General features: G+C 33.6%; 2 protein-coding genes across 3 annotated transcripts; both read right to left on the minus strand.

Moving 5' to 3' along the window:
* Positions 1 to 4678: 4678 nt before the first annotated feature.
* LOC113739442 (LIM domain-containing protein WLIM1) lies at positions 4679 to 7616 on the minus strand. The gene is made up of 5 exons (XM_027266656.2): positions 7289 to 7616; positions 5707 to 5803; positions 5537 to 5577; positions 5321 to 5410; positions 4679 to 5048 (listed from the first exon to the last, which is right to left on the minus strand). The coding sequence occupies exons 1-5, from the start codon at positions 7424 to 7426 to the stop codon at positions 4842 to 4844; spliced, it is 573 nt and encodes a 190-aa protein (XP_027122457.1). The 5' UTR covers positions 7427 to 7616; the 3' UTR covers positions 4679 to 4841.
* Positions 7617 to 12159: 4543 nt separating this feature from the next.
* Positions 12160 to 18323, minus strand: LOC140005311 (succinate dehydrogenase subunit 7B, mitochondrial-like). Of its 2 annotated transcripts, none has more exons than XM_072046128.1 (4): positions 18183 to 18323; positions 17993 to 18058; positions 16737 to 16839; positions 12160 to 12600 (listed from the first exon to the last, which is right to left on the minus strand). In XM_072046128.1, exons 1-4 carry the CDS (start codon positions 18234 to 18236, stop codon positions 12527 to 12529), a joined length of 297 nt encoding a protein of 98 aa, XP_071902229.1. In that variant the 5' UTR covers positions 18237 to 18323; the 3' UTR covers positions 12160 to 12526. The 2 variants fall into 2 exon arrangements, with proteins under 2 accessions (XP_071902229.1, XP_071902230.1); XM_072046129.1 differs by having other exon boundaries at positions 17993 to 18055; positions 18183 to 18307.
* Positions 18324 to 19693: the final 1370 nt, after the last annotated feature.

The raw sequence follows: 19693 nt of genomic DNA on the forward strand, positions 1-19693 counted from the left end.
TTTCTCATAGGTTCTTAATGACTAGATACACATATTTAATTATGCACTTCATGTGTATAATTTGTAGCAAACAGAAAATGCTGATTCAAAGTAGGTATCAAACATCATATTTTGTGATGAAAATGGTCAGTTGTCGTCTTGATCTCTCAAACAGCAACTTCAGCTCGTGCCTTGGATGGTTTGAGTTTGTAGGCCACCAAAATTGTTAGCATGAACATGCAAGAAAGAGCAACGTACGACAATATAATCCCTATCCAGACTTTGTCACAGAATTTTTGAGAGGTTGCACAATAAGCATGCCATCTGCTTTTCAATTGACCATATTTGCCCAGATTTCTAGCCGTATGCCCTGCTGCACATCCTGATATTAGCAATATTGTCATCACCTACAAGCCAAAATAATCTTATTTAGTCCGATAAATAATAGTCTACAATCTACATATATAGATCACAATACAAGTACACTAGTAGCAACAATTTTGTTTTTATTAGCAGAGATAGAAATGAACTTGTTATTACCAATAAGATGATATTATTGTTGTTCTGGAAACAAATCCAGAACCATCGTTTATGTAATTAAGATCACATAGTAAAGAAAATAATCTTTATAATGACTAGTTGCCTAGTTCACAAAACATACACCAGTTCGTTAGGCTATATTTCGAGATTCTCAGAAAGTGTGTTTAGATATGAGAGATTATTTGGAAAAAATTATTTAAAATAATACTGTAACATTTTTTGTGATGTAATATATATGAAATAAAAAGATGGCTAAAACTTGTATTTATAATGCAAGCAGAATGATGTTTGCAAAATTTTCCCCAAATTTCTTTCACTTATAAATTTTTTTTTTCTTCTAAGGATACAAGACAAGCACACCAATTTGAAAAAAGAAAAATGGATGGACCGACTTACCACTCATCTCAAGAATATTGCATACAGTTTCTTGAAACTAAATTTAATTTTTGCGAAACAAAAGTCAGAACAAGCCCATTTGTCATATAAGCAGAGAAGAAGCGATAACGAAGACAGAGAAACTAAGGTCGTCTTTTCTTTCATTTGAATTTTAAAATATATGAAGATTTTTAATAGAACCTCATTCACCCCATAACAAAAAGTTCATAATTTTTCCTCTTTCTTGTTGATCAGTATATACTATTTTAACTTTGTCTAAAATTTCTCACCACTCCCAACCCCCCAAAAAAAATTATGCCTAAACGTTACATTATGGGATATATATATATATATATATATATATATATATATATATATATATATAGAGCACGTCATGGGATGTATACTTACCCAGTCATGCAAAAATAACTGAAAGTAATTCTTGTGATGGGATGTTGGCCGATTGAGGATATAAACAAGGATAGTTGAGAGAGAGGAGAAAGCACAAACTACAGCATTGGCTCCCACTTGAAACCTGCAAAATATAAACAACATTACTATTTAATTGCCCTCCTCTCATGAATAATTCATAATTTCAAATTAAAGGCTAGTCTCTAACATTTACCTTAAGGCAGAAACGTTGGAATACTTGCGTTCTTCAGATATCCTAAAGAAGGAGATTACTTCTTTTGTAGTAATAGTGATTATGATTGCAGCCAACGTAAACGCTGCTACTGAAATTCTAAGGGTGATTTGAGCGATGAGGAAACAAATTGAAGATAGTGAAGATTGACTGTTGGACATATTTGCTTCGTGAAGCTATGAGTTGATAGGGCAAAATTCTGCCTTCTTGTCTTTTTTTGTGATTTGTTATGTTGAATTATATGAGCTACTAAGGATTTATACTATACAAAATTTATGTAAATTATTAGCCTGCCTTTTATAGTACTTTTTATTATCTTTGCTAATACATGCACTCTTTTATTATTTTCATATATTATTGCATATGCATGCATTTTTTACTTTCTTGATAGGGACTGGCATAAAAGATCCGTAGTTGCATGATATGGATTGGCTGTTCGAGAAGTTTTTTTTTTAAATTTTTTGGGTACTATGGTGTTTAAGGATGCGTTTGATAAAACTGAAGTCTAAAATCTGAAATCTAAATCAATTAAGTTATTGAATTGTTAATTATTAAATCTAATACATTTAAGTGCATATCACATTCAGTGATAAGTGATAACTTATCAGTTAAGTTTGGGAGCAAGTTTTGTGTAGAAAATTCAGTACCACTTAATTAATTCAGATGTTCAATTTTTAGTTATTAAATGGTCTGAATATATTAAGATTTGAATCTATTAAATTTAAGTATTGAATTGGGTTATCAAACAGGGTCTAAGTCTCTTGAAAATTTTCAAACATTTCCTTTTGTGTTTATCCACAATTTGGATAGATACATAGTTTTAGATATTAAGTGGAGGATTTCTGTGCTTGGAATTCTTTAAGAATTTTCACCCTTATGAATAATTGCAGCACTTTAGGAAGCAAAATAATGAAAGGTTAAGTTTCAAATTTCAAATTTCAATTTTTCCCTCTTACCCCGAGCTGATCCTGGCCGTCCATTCTTTTTCTTTTTAACAGTTAAGAATGAATTTAATACTCATGCAATGAATGAGGCATAAGCTACAACGCTGTAAGCATCAAAAAAAAAAAAAAAAAAACGGAAAGATATCGTTTGTTAAGACAAAAAGAAAGGTAAAGATATATGTTATTGTAGATATTTCCTCTCGTTAGCCAAATAGACATTAAAACAAGAATCTCCACCAACTTAGGTGCAATTGACTTTCCACAAGATTAAAACATTAACAATATCTAGAAAACTGAAAAGGCGGCCTGATCATTTGGATAGATCCAAGAAATGAATGGGGCTATTGTGGAATTACCAAAAGTTGACAAGTCAACAAATTTAAAATAAAATTGCGTAGTAACTAATTAACAATTTGCATTAAATCAAGGTTAATTTATTTTTGCCCCCATCAACTATATCTGAATTCCCATTTTGGTCGAGACACTATATAAACTGTCTCATTTAAATATAATTCCAAACACAATTCTCAAAATTAACTAATTACTAGTCACATGAGCAGCATGATTGCATGGGTGTAGGGCATGGATGAAAAATTAGATTAAATAATAACCAAAAAAGAAAGGAGTCCAGGGACCAAAATAGGAATCAAAATACAATTTAGAGACTAAAATGTCTTAATTTAAAGGACTAAATTGGAAATTGGGATAAAGTTTAGGGTCTACAATGTCCCAATATAGAATTAGGGACCAAAGTGGAGATTAGTGTAAAATAAAAGAGTGGAAAAAAAAACTTTAAATCAAGAACTATAAAGGGTAATGATCACTTTGCCCCCTTAACGTTCGGTGCCACTGTCAATTTCCCCTTTAACGTTATCTTTTAATCACTTTACCCCCAAGACTAACGGTCAAACTTAACGGAGTTTATTAATTAAAGTAAAAAGACAAGTTTAATCCTTAAAGTTATTATCATTTTATCCCCAAAAACTATAGGCTCATTATCAATTTACCCCATAGAGTTATTTTTTAGGCAATTTATCCAACCATTAAACCAATTTAGCAACTTAAAAAACTTTAAAAGAAAGTACCCTCCTCTTTGTATAATAAAAATAATAAAAAATTTAAAGTGGCTCTTCTACTCTTTAGTATCAAGAAAAAAAGTCACAGTATTAATTTCTTTCTTCTTGGCAATCTTATTAATATTAAAAAAATAGAAGATCGAAAGGGGGAGAGAGAGATAGAGAGAGAGAGAGAGCTTAATTCTTTTTTGAGAAAATTAAATACTTTTATTATTTTAAAATTATTTTACTTTACTATTTACCATCAGATTTCAATTCTAATCCCAATAACCTTAAATTAATACTATAATGTTAGACTTTTTTTTTGTTGCAAAATCTAATTTTCTTTCTCCTTCTTTCCTATCTCTTTTTCTTTTCATAATATTAATAAATGTGAAAAAAAATTGAGAAAACCCTTTTATTTTTATATTTTTGAATCTCTTAAAGTGAAAAAAAATAATCAGTCTAAATTTTTTATTTTTAATTATATATATAAGGGTAAATATATTTAAAAATATTTTTACCATAGTAGTTAGATTAATGATGATGTAAAATGCCAAGAAAATAATGTTAGGAATTAAATCGATTATATCACTATAATTTAAAGGAATAAAGTAATAATAACAGTGTAGTAATGCTATAGAATAAAATGATATTTTTGTCCAAAATTTCTTAACATGTTGAATTAAATTACTTATGGGGGTGAAATGACTAAAAGATAACGTTAGGGGGTAAACTGATAGTAGTAATATAGTTTAAGGAGATAAAGTAATAATAACCCAACTATAAATTGTAAATAATGTTGTGCGATGTCGCATATAATTTTGGAGATAGTTGTTTCAACTTCATAACTCCTTGAGCTAAATTTTTTTTTTTTTTTTTTGTGGTTCCCCAGAAAGCACAATTAGATTCAGAGTAATATACAGTGATCTTTTACATGTTTCTGAGTACAAGTAACTGAAGTAAGGAAGAATATACATCTTACACTGTTACTTTTCAGATACTGCATTATTCAAGTGGGAAAAAAAATCACATATTACCACCAAAATATTTTGCCAGAAGGAAGAAAAAGATTTTTAATTACAAGAAGGTAGAATTGAAACGTAAACTTCATATAGGCAACTCTTCAAAACACACACAAATAAAGCTAGAAACAAATTGGAATTTAAACAAAACTTCTCTCCTGATAAATATTAGACAAAACAGCAACATTTCTGCTTATATCCTCAAACAGCTGCATTTGGTACTCAGTCTCAGAGAATACAATTTCGATGCGACATCATGGTGAAAATTTTGATACCCTAATCAGGCTTTTCCATTCTCAGTTGCCAATTCAACTTGTTCATGTTCCTCCAGTTGACTAAAGTTTCCCTTTTTCTTGAAAAGTTGGGAGTGATGGTGTCTACAGTAAAGCTTATGATCATGAGCTATATAGTTTGAAGGACTGATCATACAGCCACCATGGCTACACCTGAAACAAGCTCTATGATATGATGTTCCATCAACTGCGACCTACAAGATCAACAAGATTGCAGTTTAGCAACAATTGAATTAGCCAGGCACTTGGATTTTAGAAATGCTATAGAGGAAGCATAATAACAGTTTAATTGAAATTCATGTACTATCATCAATTTGAAGATGTGTTTATCTACAATAAGTAAACCATCATTAGAGAAACATGAATTGTAAGCAGGCTCTGCTGCCATGTTTTCTGTTGAACCCTTTTCTGCATTTCATTCAGAAGTAAAAACTTACACTTTCTTGCTGCTCTAGCTATTAGTTACCTTTTCAAGAGGGTATACAGTCTTCTTGCAAGCAACACATTTATCTTGAGTTCCAGCAAACATGCTAGAGACTTTGCTGTTTGTTTGGCCCTATTCAGTTCAAAAAAGAGTAAGCTAACAAAGATAGTTATCAGAGTCAGAACAAACTGTCATGATTTAACATATAATCCTACATTCAAGTGCAAAGAGAGTCCTTTGTATGGACATCTGATTTACCTGATTAGCCACTCTGTCAGCTCTAGCAGTTTTTGGAGCACCTATGAAATAGATACAAAGTTGGATTTGTAACATGAGATCCAAGAGTTCAGGTACCAGATCAATTTGTTGGGCACCTCAACTATCAAGTCTGAAGCGATAAAAAAAATAAGAAACAGGAAAGTCATCACCTTCAAAACTCTTATCCAAGCTGCCAGTCATCTTGAACAGTTGATCAAAATGAGGTTTACAGTACAAAACCCCCTCAAAGGATGAGTAATTACTAAACTGCAGAATACAAAACATCACAAGCACATTAGGATCTTAACATTAAACAGATAAGTCTCTACATTCAAATGTTGCACAATACACAAGCAGCGTTGCAGACCACCTAGAAAGCATCGCCTTAATGCCAGACTTCAAGCTTGCTTCACGTTTAGAAAACTCAACGATAATTCAAGTAATTATAAAGGAAAATAATTTGGTCACATGACAGATTAAAAGCAGTCAAATAATCCAAAGCAGTCATGCAAATACAAAGCAATCATTTCAAAAAGAACAGTCTTTGAATTAGATTAAGTTTATCAATTCAGCTTGCTGATAATTGGGAATCATTCATGCAGAACCAATGGACTTGATATGTATAAGTCATCATCCTTGTTGGCCATCGAAAGATGATTGCAGTGGTACTTGTCACAGATCAGATTCCCATATCCATGTCATTTTGTCATATCTTCACATAAGCTTGAGGTTGTCCCTTGGTGGTCATTTTCTTTTCCTTGTACACTATCAGATGAAGGACCTAATTCAGCTGGTTCAGAACAGGCAGGAGTGAATTAAAGACGTATGAATGACAATGACTTTGCAACTTAGTTGAGACAACTACAGATGTTTCCATCAAGTCAACTGATTGGAGGATGTGAAACAGGTCGAATCACCCCCGAAAAGCACATTTATAGTTAGCGTATAGATTCATCAAGCGACAAAAACGCAAGCTGGTGAACTTGCTGCAACCAAGTAGCTATTTCTAATCATTTAGTTCCTAGAAAAATGTTGGAGAAAGATGCAGCTGCAAAATTGTACTGCCAGCTAGGACCATCAACATTAACAAGTATGTATTGTTTCACATCACCAACAACCACAATCCGAAACAGAAACAAAAGAAGAAATTGAACAATTTCTTGGCAGTTGCAATGGCATTAATCAGAGGCTGCTTCGGAAGACTACGACACCCTTCAGCCCATTCAGTAAAAGTTTGGCCTTGTTTAACATTTCCAATACTGAGCCTTCACTTATTAGTCCCACTAAATTTACCACGCGTTCCTCAATTGCGACCACAACAAATGACTCTGATTATAATTGTAAGGTTTGTGTTTGTAAGGTTGTGATCATTCACATGACAAAGATGATGTTAGTTAAACTAGTATTAGAATGTGGATCCAAATGAACTTTTTTAGACTTATCCAGGAAGTTCCAAAATCAATCTGATTAGCTCAGATTACGCGAAAGCATATATAATCAATCAAATCAACAAAACGAATAGGGTTCACATTACAAAAGCAATCACCTACAAAAAACCCTTGTATCAGAAAAAAGTATCATTGAGTCCAAAGAACAACTCCATTGTAAATACAGATGCACCACATCCAGGTATCTAACTAGAAGATATTCTCAGTTCCATTAATGACCAAGACAGAGAACAACCAGAGCAAGCGAGCAAATATAGAAAATTCTCACAGATAAAACAAAGATCATCAAGATATCATCATGCACCTTGAGGGTACCCCTGCAGTGGTGGCATCTGAAACAAGACTTGTGGTAGACTTTGCTGTCAGCTTGAAGTTGATCCACTAAGTACACAGTCTTCTCACATGTCTTGCACTTCTGAGTAGTCCCTGCAAAAGTTGCCATATCAATCTCAGAAGCCAGGTCCTCTTTTAATATCACTGGATCTTCTTCTGCAAAAATCCACTATATAAAAAGTCCTTTTCCTCTTGATTTCAGTGGGTCTAGTCTTCTTCCACTTCTGCTACCTTTTTTCTTCAGTGTTTGAATTCTTGAGAGCTACAGCTCAGAAGTCAGAGGTGTAATGCAGGCGTTACAATCCCATGTGTTGAACATTTTGTCAAGTATGACAAATTGTAGCTGTCCGCATTTGGAGAGGGATTTTTGAGTAATTTAAAATTTAGTGCTTTTTGGTTCTGAAAGTTGGCTCCACAAACTTTATTATGTTTACAGTCATGCCCCCTAGAAAGGGACACGTGTCACGCAATTAGAAGATATATGGTCTATGATTTTGTAGAAAATAGTGTAATTAATGGGTTGAATTTGTTGAATTTGAAATTTTGATTGTGAGAGATAATTTTGTGTCAAAATTTATTGACTTTATGCACAATATTAACTAAGTAGTATCTGTACATATTGACGTTACGTCTGCTTCCGACAGAAATCGAAGAATTTCTTGAAAATCCTACAAGATCACTTCATTGTTATTATTGTTATCATTATTATTATTATTGTTTTATAGAGAGTCAGAATTTCATCGGATTTAAAATCTAGAGTGAAGTCAATGAAAGATCAAAAACTTTAATCTCTACAACTATTGTGCTAGTATTACATTACCCTGTACAATTGTGCCTAGCAATTGGAGAAGTCGGGATCCGATTTTGTGCTGTATGTATTACTCGGATTTTAGACATGAAATTCTGGTATTAGTAAAAGTTATAATTCATTACAAAATGGACCAAGGAAACTCTTTTTTTCTTTTTCCTTTTTTGAAGTTCTTGGTATTCTTATTATAGATAATTGTGCTAATCTTAGTTATCTTTGTAATACTTTTTGCATCTTATTGGATGGTACATGTTTAATAAAATGTAAAATAATGAATAAAATAATGAAAAATGAAATATGTCCATGTAGATGTGCCTCAAGTGGGAGAAGAATTGAGTGAACTCCAATGAAGAATAAACTTATCATTTCCATTCTTTTTCCTTGTGGATTCTGTATGAATTTCAAATTAATTAAATACATAGTCAAAATGTGAGTCCTCAACAATAGCAGAAAGCAAAGAAGGAAGAGACACATTGTCAAAAAAAAAAAAAAAAAAAAAGAACCAGAAGAAAATATAAAGAATAAAACATAAAATCAAACTCAAGAAATCAAATGTAAACTATTGACCCAATCAATTTCCTTTCCTTTATAATGGCATAAGTAGCATTTGGATATTTCAATGAATCAAGAACATGATATTACACATAAAGATATAAAAAAACTAAAATGTCATGATTTATTATTCTCTCAAGGGCAAAGATGTAAATGGACTACTGTTTTTTCTCAAATTCTAGTCAGATCATTCATGATCTTTAGCAAAAAGAAAATGAAAGAAAAAAAGCAAATGGAGGGCATGCACATTGTCCAACTTATTCTTAACTCAATCATGCTTTCCCAATATCCAAAGATTATAAAGAGATGCATTTACTTGCTTTTTGTTTTATATTTATTCAGAAAAGTAGCCCAGGAATGGTTACATGTGTCAACTCTGTCTAGAATGGATTAAGTCACGGCTACCTTCGCTTTCATTGGTTTAGTGATGTAAACTGTAGCACTTTGGTCCCAAAATGGTCCACTGCAGGTTTTATTTTTTGTTTTATGTTAATTTTTTTTATCTTTTAGCTAGTATAAAGAATATTCAGTGTTGTTAGTCAGAATTTAAAAATATATATTGTTTTAAGAATTTGGATTCATGGGTTCGTTATGGAAAGTTTGACATGAACTTGTGAAAACTTTACTGTAATTTGGCAGATAACACCAATTTTATTTTGCTTTATCTATATGAGCGCCTCTCAACCACATGACTTGAAACCTTTGCGTTAAATTATGGGAAAATCGCTAAAATTGTCCCTTATATTTAGCCAAATAAATTTTTTCGTTCTTTAATTTTAAAATAGTAACTTTACATTCCTTACAAAATTAAATCGGTAAATTTTGGTCAAAACCTAGGGCCTATTTGGAACCTGAGTTTTTGGGAGTTTGTCTAAAACTTTACTGTAGTGCACTGTAGAAGTTTTTGAAAAAATTTTATAGAAGTTTTTGTAAGGTGAATTTTTTTTTCCTTTTCTTTTTTTTTTCTTTCTTTCTTTTTTTCCTTTTTCTTTTCTTTCCTCTCTTTCTTCTTCTTCTTCCTTCCCCTCCCGCCACCCCTCTCCTCCCTTTCCCCTTCTCCTCCCCTCTGCATTTCCCCCGCCACCCCCTTCCCCTGCCAGCCTCTCTGCCCCTTCCCCCTCCCCTCTGCACGCCACCCACTCTGCCCCGCCAGCCCTTCCCCCGCCACCCCCTCTGCCCCTTCCCCCTCCCCTCCACACCACCCTCTCCCCCCGCCAGCCCTTCCCCCGCTGCCCCGCCACCTCCTCTGCCCCTTCCCCCTCCCCTCTGCACGCCACCCCCTCTGTCCCGCCACCCCCTCCTGTTTCCCCCTCCCCTGTTCCTCTTCCTGTTTCCCGTTTCCAGCCACCCCTCTATCCTGCCACCCCCTTCCCTGTTCCCCTGTCCCCCTGTCCCTTCATCAGCCATAGCGTTGGCGTGACTGGAGGGAGAAAGAAAAACCAGAGCAGGAGGAAAGTAACTGCTGCTGCTGCATAGGTCGAGGGAGTTTGGCCGGGGAAGGGAGGGGGAGAGGGGATGGAAGGAGAGAGGGAGGGAGAAAGGAAGGGAAAAAAATTTTGGGAATGCCGGCACCGGAAACGGCGGCGGAGGTGGTGGCGCTGGCCGGCGATGAAGGTATGGTGGATAGGGTGGGGGAGAAAGAAAAAGAAAGATAGAAGTTTTTTGTGTATTAGATATTTTGAAGTATGTAGGTTAAAAAATTTGATAAGTTTTTTTAGGTTCCTGTAGCTAAAGTTGTTAAAAAATTTGTAGGTAAAAAACTTGGTCAAAAAACTCACTTCCAAATAGGTATTAGTTTTTTTAACTACTTTTTACTCCGAATCCATCACGTGACCCACACATGATCATTTTTTTAGGGGCAAAAGAAATTAGATCCCATTAATAGTTAAACTAATGACTTGATCCATATTCATTTTTTACAACTAAAAAAAATCCAACTATATCAAATTTGATCCAATTCATATTTATTTTTGCCACTAAAAAGAGTGAGATCTAACTTTTTTGTACATAACAAATGATTGTATATAGGTTATGTGGTGATTGCAGGCTAAAAAATAGTCAAAATTTAATTTGGGACCAAAATTTGTTAATTTGAATTTATAAGAGATGTAAAATCAACAGTTTAAAAATAAAGGACAAAAATATTTATTTGACGGAATTTGAGAGCGTTTTCAATGATTTCCCTTAAATTTTTGTCTAGGTATGGGCATACTATGGATTTGGCATTGCAATTGGCAATAGAAATATTATCAACTATTATAATCTTTCAACATTATATGTCTTAATTTATATTGACATAGGTATTAAAGCAGATAACAAGAAAAGAACATGAGTGAAGTGTGGTATGTTGCAAGCAACATATTCCACCATTAGGCGGGAAAAGAATTGAAATTTCAATAAAGCGACACTATCTAAGAAAATTGAAAATAAATTTTGCCTGATTTTTTTTCTACTTTCCCTCCCCTTCGCACATCATTTCCACTCTCAACTGTCAAGCATAGGATTTGTTTGAATTTAATACAGAAGTAAGATATTTTGAGGAATAAGTAAAAAAAGAAAGGAAAAAAGGAAGAAGAAAAGAATACTAACCAAAACGAAGATTTAGTGCAATGATGACTCTTTACTCGAAAAGAAAAGGAAACAAAAAAAAAAAAAAAAAAAACGTAGAACGATGATGCCCATCTGTAAATGATCCTCCAACTGATTGCTGTCTTTTAGGTTATTAAAAAACATCAAAAAAAAAAATTAGAGAAAAAGGAGTTGAAAGACGTTATGTATCTGAATTTCAAGTGGAAAAGAGGATTGTATGATATCCTGGCTTAAATATCAGCCCCATTTTTAAATAAATAAAAAAAATATTGCTTTGTCTTTTCCATAGCCGAAAGTGAAAATATTCCACTTCCTAGTTCCAACCTTTTTCTTCATCATTTCTTTTAAACCCCTTTTTATTGTCATGATGATATTACAATCTGTTCTAAACCCCTTTCATTATCATTAATTTGTCAAACTGAACAACGGAGAAAGAGAACCCAGAGCTCATAACTACAGAAAAAATAAATAAACAAAATAAAGATTTTCAGTTCTCCACTATTATTTTCCCTGGAGATTTCAATTTTCATTTTGCATTGAAGCCTGGTATTACTCTCAGCAATTCTGTGCTTTTTGCTTAAAAAGGTGATCATTCTTCTCATAATCTCATTTGTTTTGGGGGACGTAATGTTCAGAATAGGCTATCAAGAAATTTGAATGCATCATTTCCTTACAATATTTTTCTTTGTGAAGTTAAATATTTGTTTTTTTTTTACTTCTAACCTTAATTTTGATGTTACATGAAAAAATATATTAAATTGAATATGTGCGTCTTTTTTCTTTTTTCCATTATTTACTACCTTGTTACAATTGAAATTTGATATACCTTCCACACGACTACACCCAAAAAGCCCTTTTTGTACAGGATTTTGCTGCCTTGCTTTGAGAACCAATTTTCAAACTACAGCAAGAACCGATTTTACTGTACTCTTGTTATGGTAAATAGAATGATGTCAAATGTCTATTCCACTTAATAAAAAAAATAAAAGGAAAAAAGCACAGTGCAGTCAAGCCACAAACCAAAGAACAACAACGTAGCTTACTACAGCCCACTTGCATCTCGAAGTATCACTGCACAATGCACTCTATTTTAATTGACAATTGGGATTTAAGGGGTGACTTGGATCTTGTAGAAGCAATTATTTTCATCATCAAACCCTGTGGCTCATGCAACAAGTATCTTCCAACCAAAATCTCAAAGTACTGGAGCAATATCTTTAACCAGAAATCTCAAAAGATCAGTGATACAGAACTGAGCCATTATGCACTCTCTTTTGCCTGTTTTCGTGCTTCCTCTCGCATCACTGCTCTGACATAGATCTCATAGCAACATCCTGAAAATACAAGCATCAAGAACAAAAGCCTTTAGAAACTAACCGAAAGAAAAAAAGGATAAGAGTGCTGGATTTCTGCAAAAACTACCTAATTCGTTGTTTGTCCATTTGATTAAGACCAATATATTCAACTATCTATGTAATTCGACCACTTCAGAAACAAAAATGAGTATAACTTCATTTATAGGATCAATAGACTATCAAAGGATGGTTAAGAGCCAGAGCTGTACAAAAATGCTCTTTCCAGAAGACAATACTTCCTCCTTTGATTATATTTTCAAGGGCAGCATTACTGTTATGTGACTAAGGAGTTAACGTACGTTGATAATGCTCCAAACTACCAACAAGAAAGAAACCTCATAATTGGAGAACCACGTTGCATCATGCTTAATTCTATGAAATCTGATCAACGAACAAATACCAATAAGCAGTTATTCAAGCAGATTTTTCACCCTGTTATGTCTTCTTCATAGGTTTATTCCAGTCAACCTTATCCAGGATGTTAACCGAAAAGCATTATGAGAAGTTCTAAATAAGAACAAAATCAGCTACTGTGTACCACTTTCTATCTCTATTTGGAGTATGAAAAGAAGCTCATTCTTCCAAAGTTCACCAATATTGGAAAAAAAAAAAAAGGTGCAAGTTGCAAAGCTCCAAGGGAACAACTTGGTGTCTGCAAAGCCATACTGACATCCAAGTTGTCATGTCAAATACCCCTTATTCCATCCCAACCAAGCAAAAAAGGTAGCATTGGTGAAAAGATTACCGATAGTAATTCTGAGTAAATGTACAAATAATAGCTACCTATGGTATGACAAAGGAAAAGGTTTCCCCAAACTGCATTAGTTGGTAAAAATTGTCAATTTGAGTTGACTTTGTAATTTTCTGGTTGAACTGATAACTCTCAAAAGGATTGAAAATGTTCAAATGGTCGCTCTAAGGAATGACATAAGCATTTCTGCTCGTGACTTTCAAGTAAACAACTGACAAGCATTTGTCTAACAAATTGTGACACATAGCTATCATCAAGTAAAATTCCAATAGAAACTTAACCAGGTATGGAAAAGGCACACAGGTTCAAAAAGCTTCATGTCAAGATGGTGATTGGAACTCAAGTGTACTTGCTCAGAGATTTCTCAAGCACAGGCATTACCTGACAGATTCTTTTTACCAGAAAAAGATTAAAAAATTCTAGGAAGTATAAATATGGACAAATGACATAAACAGATTGTATCACTGCCAATACAAGTAATTCATACGAAGTAATCAAAAAATTCATACATAATTTTCTTTCTTGTCCACCTGGCACCCAAGTGAAGTGTTGAATCCAGTCACCAAAGGCTCAAAAGGAGACAACCAGGATGGAAGAGGCAGTACCTCTCTGAGGTAGGGAAATAAGTAATTGCAAAAGCACCCTAGAGTGCAGAAATACATCCTTCATGTCAGTCCTAACCATGCCATCCTCTGTAGGGAATGGGCTCAAGAAACTGCGAAGAACTTTCACTAAAAAGGTGCAAATGAAAATAAAATGTACCATTTGGTAGACCGGAAAACTGTAGGGACTCCAAATGCAAGAAGAGATTATTTGCTAGGGGATTCTCATATATGACAATGCTCTACAGGGAAAACAGATTTTGTTAAGGCTGGAGAGACAGCAAATGAATTTCAGTAAAAGGTGCAAAAGGAAAAAAAGTGCCATTTGGTAGACTGGAAATTCATAACAACTCCAAATTCTGAGAGAAGAATACTGGATCAGTAAAGATTTTCATCTACAAAAAATCTCTCCAAAGAAAACAGAGTTTGTCATATACTTTATAGATATAAGATAAACAGAGAGTAAGCTGATTGCTAAAAAATATGGCAACCATATCAGAAATTGGAAAACGTGTAAGATCTCTAGACCTTATGGTGCGGCAATCTTGGAAGCAACTACGAATAGATGGAACACAGGTAAGACATTATTTCAAAGCAGAAATGGCACTTGAGCAAAAATCTGGGAGGATAGATGGTCTGCACAGAGGCTGTCAAATTATATTTCCAAACCTTTACCAAACCTCTGTTAACAAGAGGGCCTCAGTTGCTCAAATCTGTGTTTCATTGACTTGGGCGTAAGGATACGCTATGGGAGATTTCAGCTTTCATAAATTACAAGATACAGGACAGCTAAAAAAAGTAGACATAGGTACTTGGATATGGCAGAATCAATTTGGTAACAATACTTTTAAACTCATAATGAGGAACATTAAGTTTGCATTTTATAAACAAACTTCGTACCACTGACTTAGATATTTCACTGACCTAAAAGCTAAACAAAAAATGTGCTTGTGCTAATAATCGATACCAACAGAAAAGAGTATAATATTGTCAGGTAATTTTCAGCAGGGACTACTAAAGCCCAGGAGTCCCATCTTAAGCCAAAGTACCTAGTTGATGTTTCACCACATCCAAGACATATCCGTTACCAGCACCCTTGTCATATCCTACAGACATAGGTACTTCTGGGTTGGATGAAGAGTCCATGTAACAGAGATTCAAACAAATATTTGAAAGACTCCAGCATAGCATTGCAAGTCTTTATCAAACTGTAGTATCCAGGCTTTACCAGTACCAGGTATGCTGGACAGGTAGTGACAAATGAAAGTGAGCAAACAACACGTGACGATGCTTTCAAATTAAGGATTGCTAAACAGGATCAGAAACTATGGTTTTCAGTTTCCAATAGGAAGGGAATTCAGAGTCACAAGCCCCCAGAAGCATCACCATTTTGAGATACACAACTTAAGAAGCTATTTTCAAGGGTGAAAATCTGAGAAGGAAAAAGGGCTGGGGAGAAAAATTATCTGCTTCTCTGATGCCAGAGAGAATTGCAGCTGGAAATCTGCTGGTGTAAAAGTAAGGCTCTCATGGACTGCTTAGATGCAAATACCATGAGGATTGGGGATGCAGATAACCTGCTCTGTAGCACTTGTGTGGCTTTATGGCTAGAGATGAAAAAGGAGTGCATTTTAGGACACACACTACCCAATCTCAAAGATAAGAAGAATTTTACTTTTCACAAGTTTCTGGACTGATCATTCCAGCCATTTGTTTGGACTTGTGGATGCATTTCTACTGATAAAATCCACTTTGCCAATCCGAAAAAGAAAGAAAGAAAAAAAAAAAAGCAGCCACCCCTCCTCCCCCTTTCTCTTCCCCTGATTGCCTTTTCTCTAAATTAGCAACCTTATCCTACACAAGGAATTGTCAACTCCTGGACTCCCTCAAAAAAAGTTATATCCTAAAAAAATTGGAAGTACACACATCTAAAGAGAAGTTAAGAAACCAAGATCATAATACTAGGTATGTCTAACAATACTTAATATACCGCATGACACTGCCAACAATTAGAGAAATGTGTAATCTAGATAAGGATAATATAGAAACATTCTCTAGATATACAGACATCTGAAAAGGAATAAGCCCAACATTATGCAAAACAATTGTATACCAACAAATCAGTTGATATTTTAAAATCTGGCAAGAAACCTTGAAGGATATGCCCTTTTGTAGTTTACTCTGCCAGAGATATAAGGATATCAAAGGCCAAATCATACCAATATTTTGATAAGAAATAACACACAAATATCCAAACTATACATGAACAGATACTTTCTCACCCTAAAGAAATCTGAATAGAGGATTAAAGGCGAAACTTTACAGTCATACCAACAAATTACACCAGAACTCCTCAAGACGAGATTTTGAGTGCATTTTCACACATGGTAAAACACCAATGCAAACTGACCCAACAAGTTTGACTATATGTTGTTTTTTAGGAGAATTTTAGTTCACAAGGATTTTAACCTTTAAACATCATGGCAACAAATTACACCAGAATTCTCCAAAATGAGATTTTGAGTGGTCAATGTTTTCAGCCTTCTAAACTAATTGTCAGCAACAAAATTGAACTAACAATTCTAGAAAACGTTAACTTGACAATTTATCCTCGTTCATTAAGAGCAAATCCTCTAATACAATGAAATCCTCTGATGATCATCTATCTAGTTGGGATACAAGAATTAATTGTCATATTCGGCATTTTATGCAATTAGTTGTAAAACTCATACAGTCAGTTTGAAGTGGAATAATCACCATACCAGCTACAACTACAATAGTGAGAACATCTCCAACTCTTTTGATGCGCTTCACGCTTTTCTTATGTGATTTAAATTGCTTCAATGCTGGATCCTCAGCTAAGAGCTGCAGATAGCGAAATCATGTGTGAGAAAACAAAAGTAATTAGCAAATAGCACAAAAAAACTACTAACATGCATGAAGCATTGAAATGTTTTCAGATATCAAATTGTTCACTTCATGAGCAACATAATAACAAAATACAGAAGAGACAGAATATGCATAGAAAAAACAATAGTCAATAATAAACTATCTTAGAAAGCCGAAATGGTAAGCATTTATGATGTTAATCACTTGAATCTCATTATCATAAATTATTACAAAATAGACTAATCAAGCCCCACAACCATCTCTTAAATACAACTCAGATGTCTATAAAATGTGATTAAGCATTTTCTTACAGCAGCTATTAACTCTGATTGAAGAAGAATGGCAAGGAACAAGTCACATATATGCATGCCTACTTGATACAAAGAATAAGAAGTTCCAATAATTTCTTACAGATAATTACTCCAAGAAAAACCAGTGATACCAAATTTAGATGGCACTATAACCATTTCGATGTCTCTTTCTTACTGGATTGGTCATACAAGCAATGAACCATCATTTCAAGCCAGTAAAATACACTTATCCTTAGAGAGAATTTATTCACCAAGTTGAAGCAAAAGAGTGTCATACATATTAATTATCTAAATCCAGAAAAAGTATCATTCTCAACCAAAAACCTAACAAATACAGGTTTAGAAACTCAATAACGGGCCATACCCGACACCCTCGCCATCGAGGGCTTTGCAAGAAAACAAGAATCCAATATTCAGCTACACATATATAAACCTCATCAGTCAGTCGCCAAGAATAGAAAAGTAACATTCTACTTAATTTGAAATTACAGGTTTTTCAACAAAAAATTCTAAAATTGGACCGAACCCAAATATGGAGGAATAGGAAAAAGACGTCACGCTTCCTCGTTCCTAATACCCTACTTTAACCAATTTTCCAGCAACAATTCTAACAAACAAAACCTTGTCCCCTTAATTATTTTTACCCGCTCAAAAAACCCACAAATGATTTATGTCCAATTACATATTTTAGATCTCAAACTACAGAAAAACTCCAAAGCTGCATTTGTTCAACTACAGAAGCAAAATTAGAAAAAATGTGATAAACAACAACATAAAATACAAAAAGAAAAAACAAAACCCAGATGACATATACTCACAGCCTTTTCACGAGGCCCTGGTTCAACGTGTAATCCACGACGCGAAAGGGCAAATGGATCGGACTTCTGCAGCCAATTTTCTCGAGATTTATAATCAAATCAAAAACCCATTTTGACCCCAAAAAAAAAAGAAAAAGCAAAGAAATCATAAGCAGCAGATAACTAAGGAGGAAAGACGAAATGGATGTACCTGAGGTTGGAGTCGCAGCTGAGAAAGAGAGGTGTTTCTGAAGAAAAACGCCATTTTCCTCAAGGTGATGATACGAGTAGTTGTCTGCTTATTGACTGCTGAATACGGTCGAGGTTATCAGTGTTTAACTTTCAAGAAGCAATTTGTGTTAATTGCAGAAACCTCCCCTGAGCTTTTTAAAGTTCAAGTTATATCCACTCACATTTGAAAGTTACACTTTACGGTCTTTTTTAAAAAATATTACTCTTTAAAATTACCCTTTACAATCCGTTTAATGTTTAAGTATATACTAGTATTTTCTTATGAAAAATATTTAAATTGAATAAATTATCATAACTAGCAAATGTATTTAATTAATAATTTATCTAATTGCTATGATTATATACATCTATGATTGTATAACAATTTTCTAGATATAACAATATTATTTAGTGAAAAAAGATATGATCTTACCATTTCCTAATGATAAAACTATCAAAGTCTTATGTATGTGAGGGCTTGAATGTCTTCTTACACATCTCATACATGAAAAATCTAATCCACTTGTTTGACCTTTTGTCAACAAGAGGCAATTTGTATGTTTCTTTTTTTATTATAGTGGCAATTTTCTGCTCAACCCCCGTGGGGAAACAATTCATGATTAAGCCTTTATTTAGTTCTTCAAATTAGTTGCAATCTCTTTTTATCATTAATCAGAAATGAGAAATCGGATTGTCCTTTGCGTGTGTGTTGAGTGTTAACTATTGCTAGCTATAGTTATTAATTTTACATACGCTTTATGTTAGGTATTTTATGTTATACCTCAAGACATGTGGTAATTATAGTACAAAAAATATATAATTCAAAACTTTAAAATTACCATTACTCTTGAAAATCTTTGAAAGTAAGATTGAATTTACCGCTCTGGACACGAGATTGTAAAAATCTTCTTTTTATTTATACCACATAAAAAAGTTACTTATTGGTTTTAAACAAGGAAAAATCGTTCAAAACGTCCCTCACATTTTGCAAAATAACTTTTTTCATCCCTTATTTTTAAAAATATAATTTTACGTCCCTTACAAATTTATATTGGCCAAATTTGGTTCCTACTTATGTTTCCGACTGATTTTTGGTCGGAATTCACCACATGCCTTGCACGTGATCATATTCTAAGGGCAAAATTGTCAAATCAAATTTATATAATTCGATTCATAATCCCTCACATTTCATAAAATAAATTTTTTCGTCCCTTACATTTTACAAAATGAATTTTTTCATTCTTCACATTTTTCAAAATGAATTTTTTTATCTTTTATTGATCATGTGTTTGAATAATTTTTTTTAAATCCATGTATATATCTATTTGATTTTACTTAAACAGTACGAATAGCATGTGAAATCAAATAGAGATATCTTACATACTATTCGTACAGCTTAAGTGAAATCAAATAGATATATACATAGGTTTAAAAAATTTGTTAGTTTTTTTACTTATATTCATTTTCTTTTACTCGAAATTTGAAAATAAA

The sequence above is a fragment of the Coffea arabica genome, chromosome 4c (assembly GCF_036785885.1).
Source record: "Coffea arabica cultivar ET-39 chromosome 4c, Coffea Arabica ET-39 HiFi, whole genome shotgun sequence".
Taxonomy (NCBI): Eukaryota; Viridiplantae; Streptophyta; class Magnoliopsida; order Gentianales; family Rubiaceae; genus Coffea; species Coffea arabica.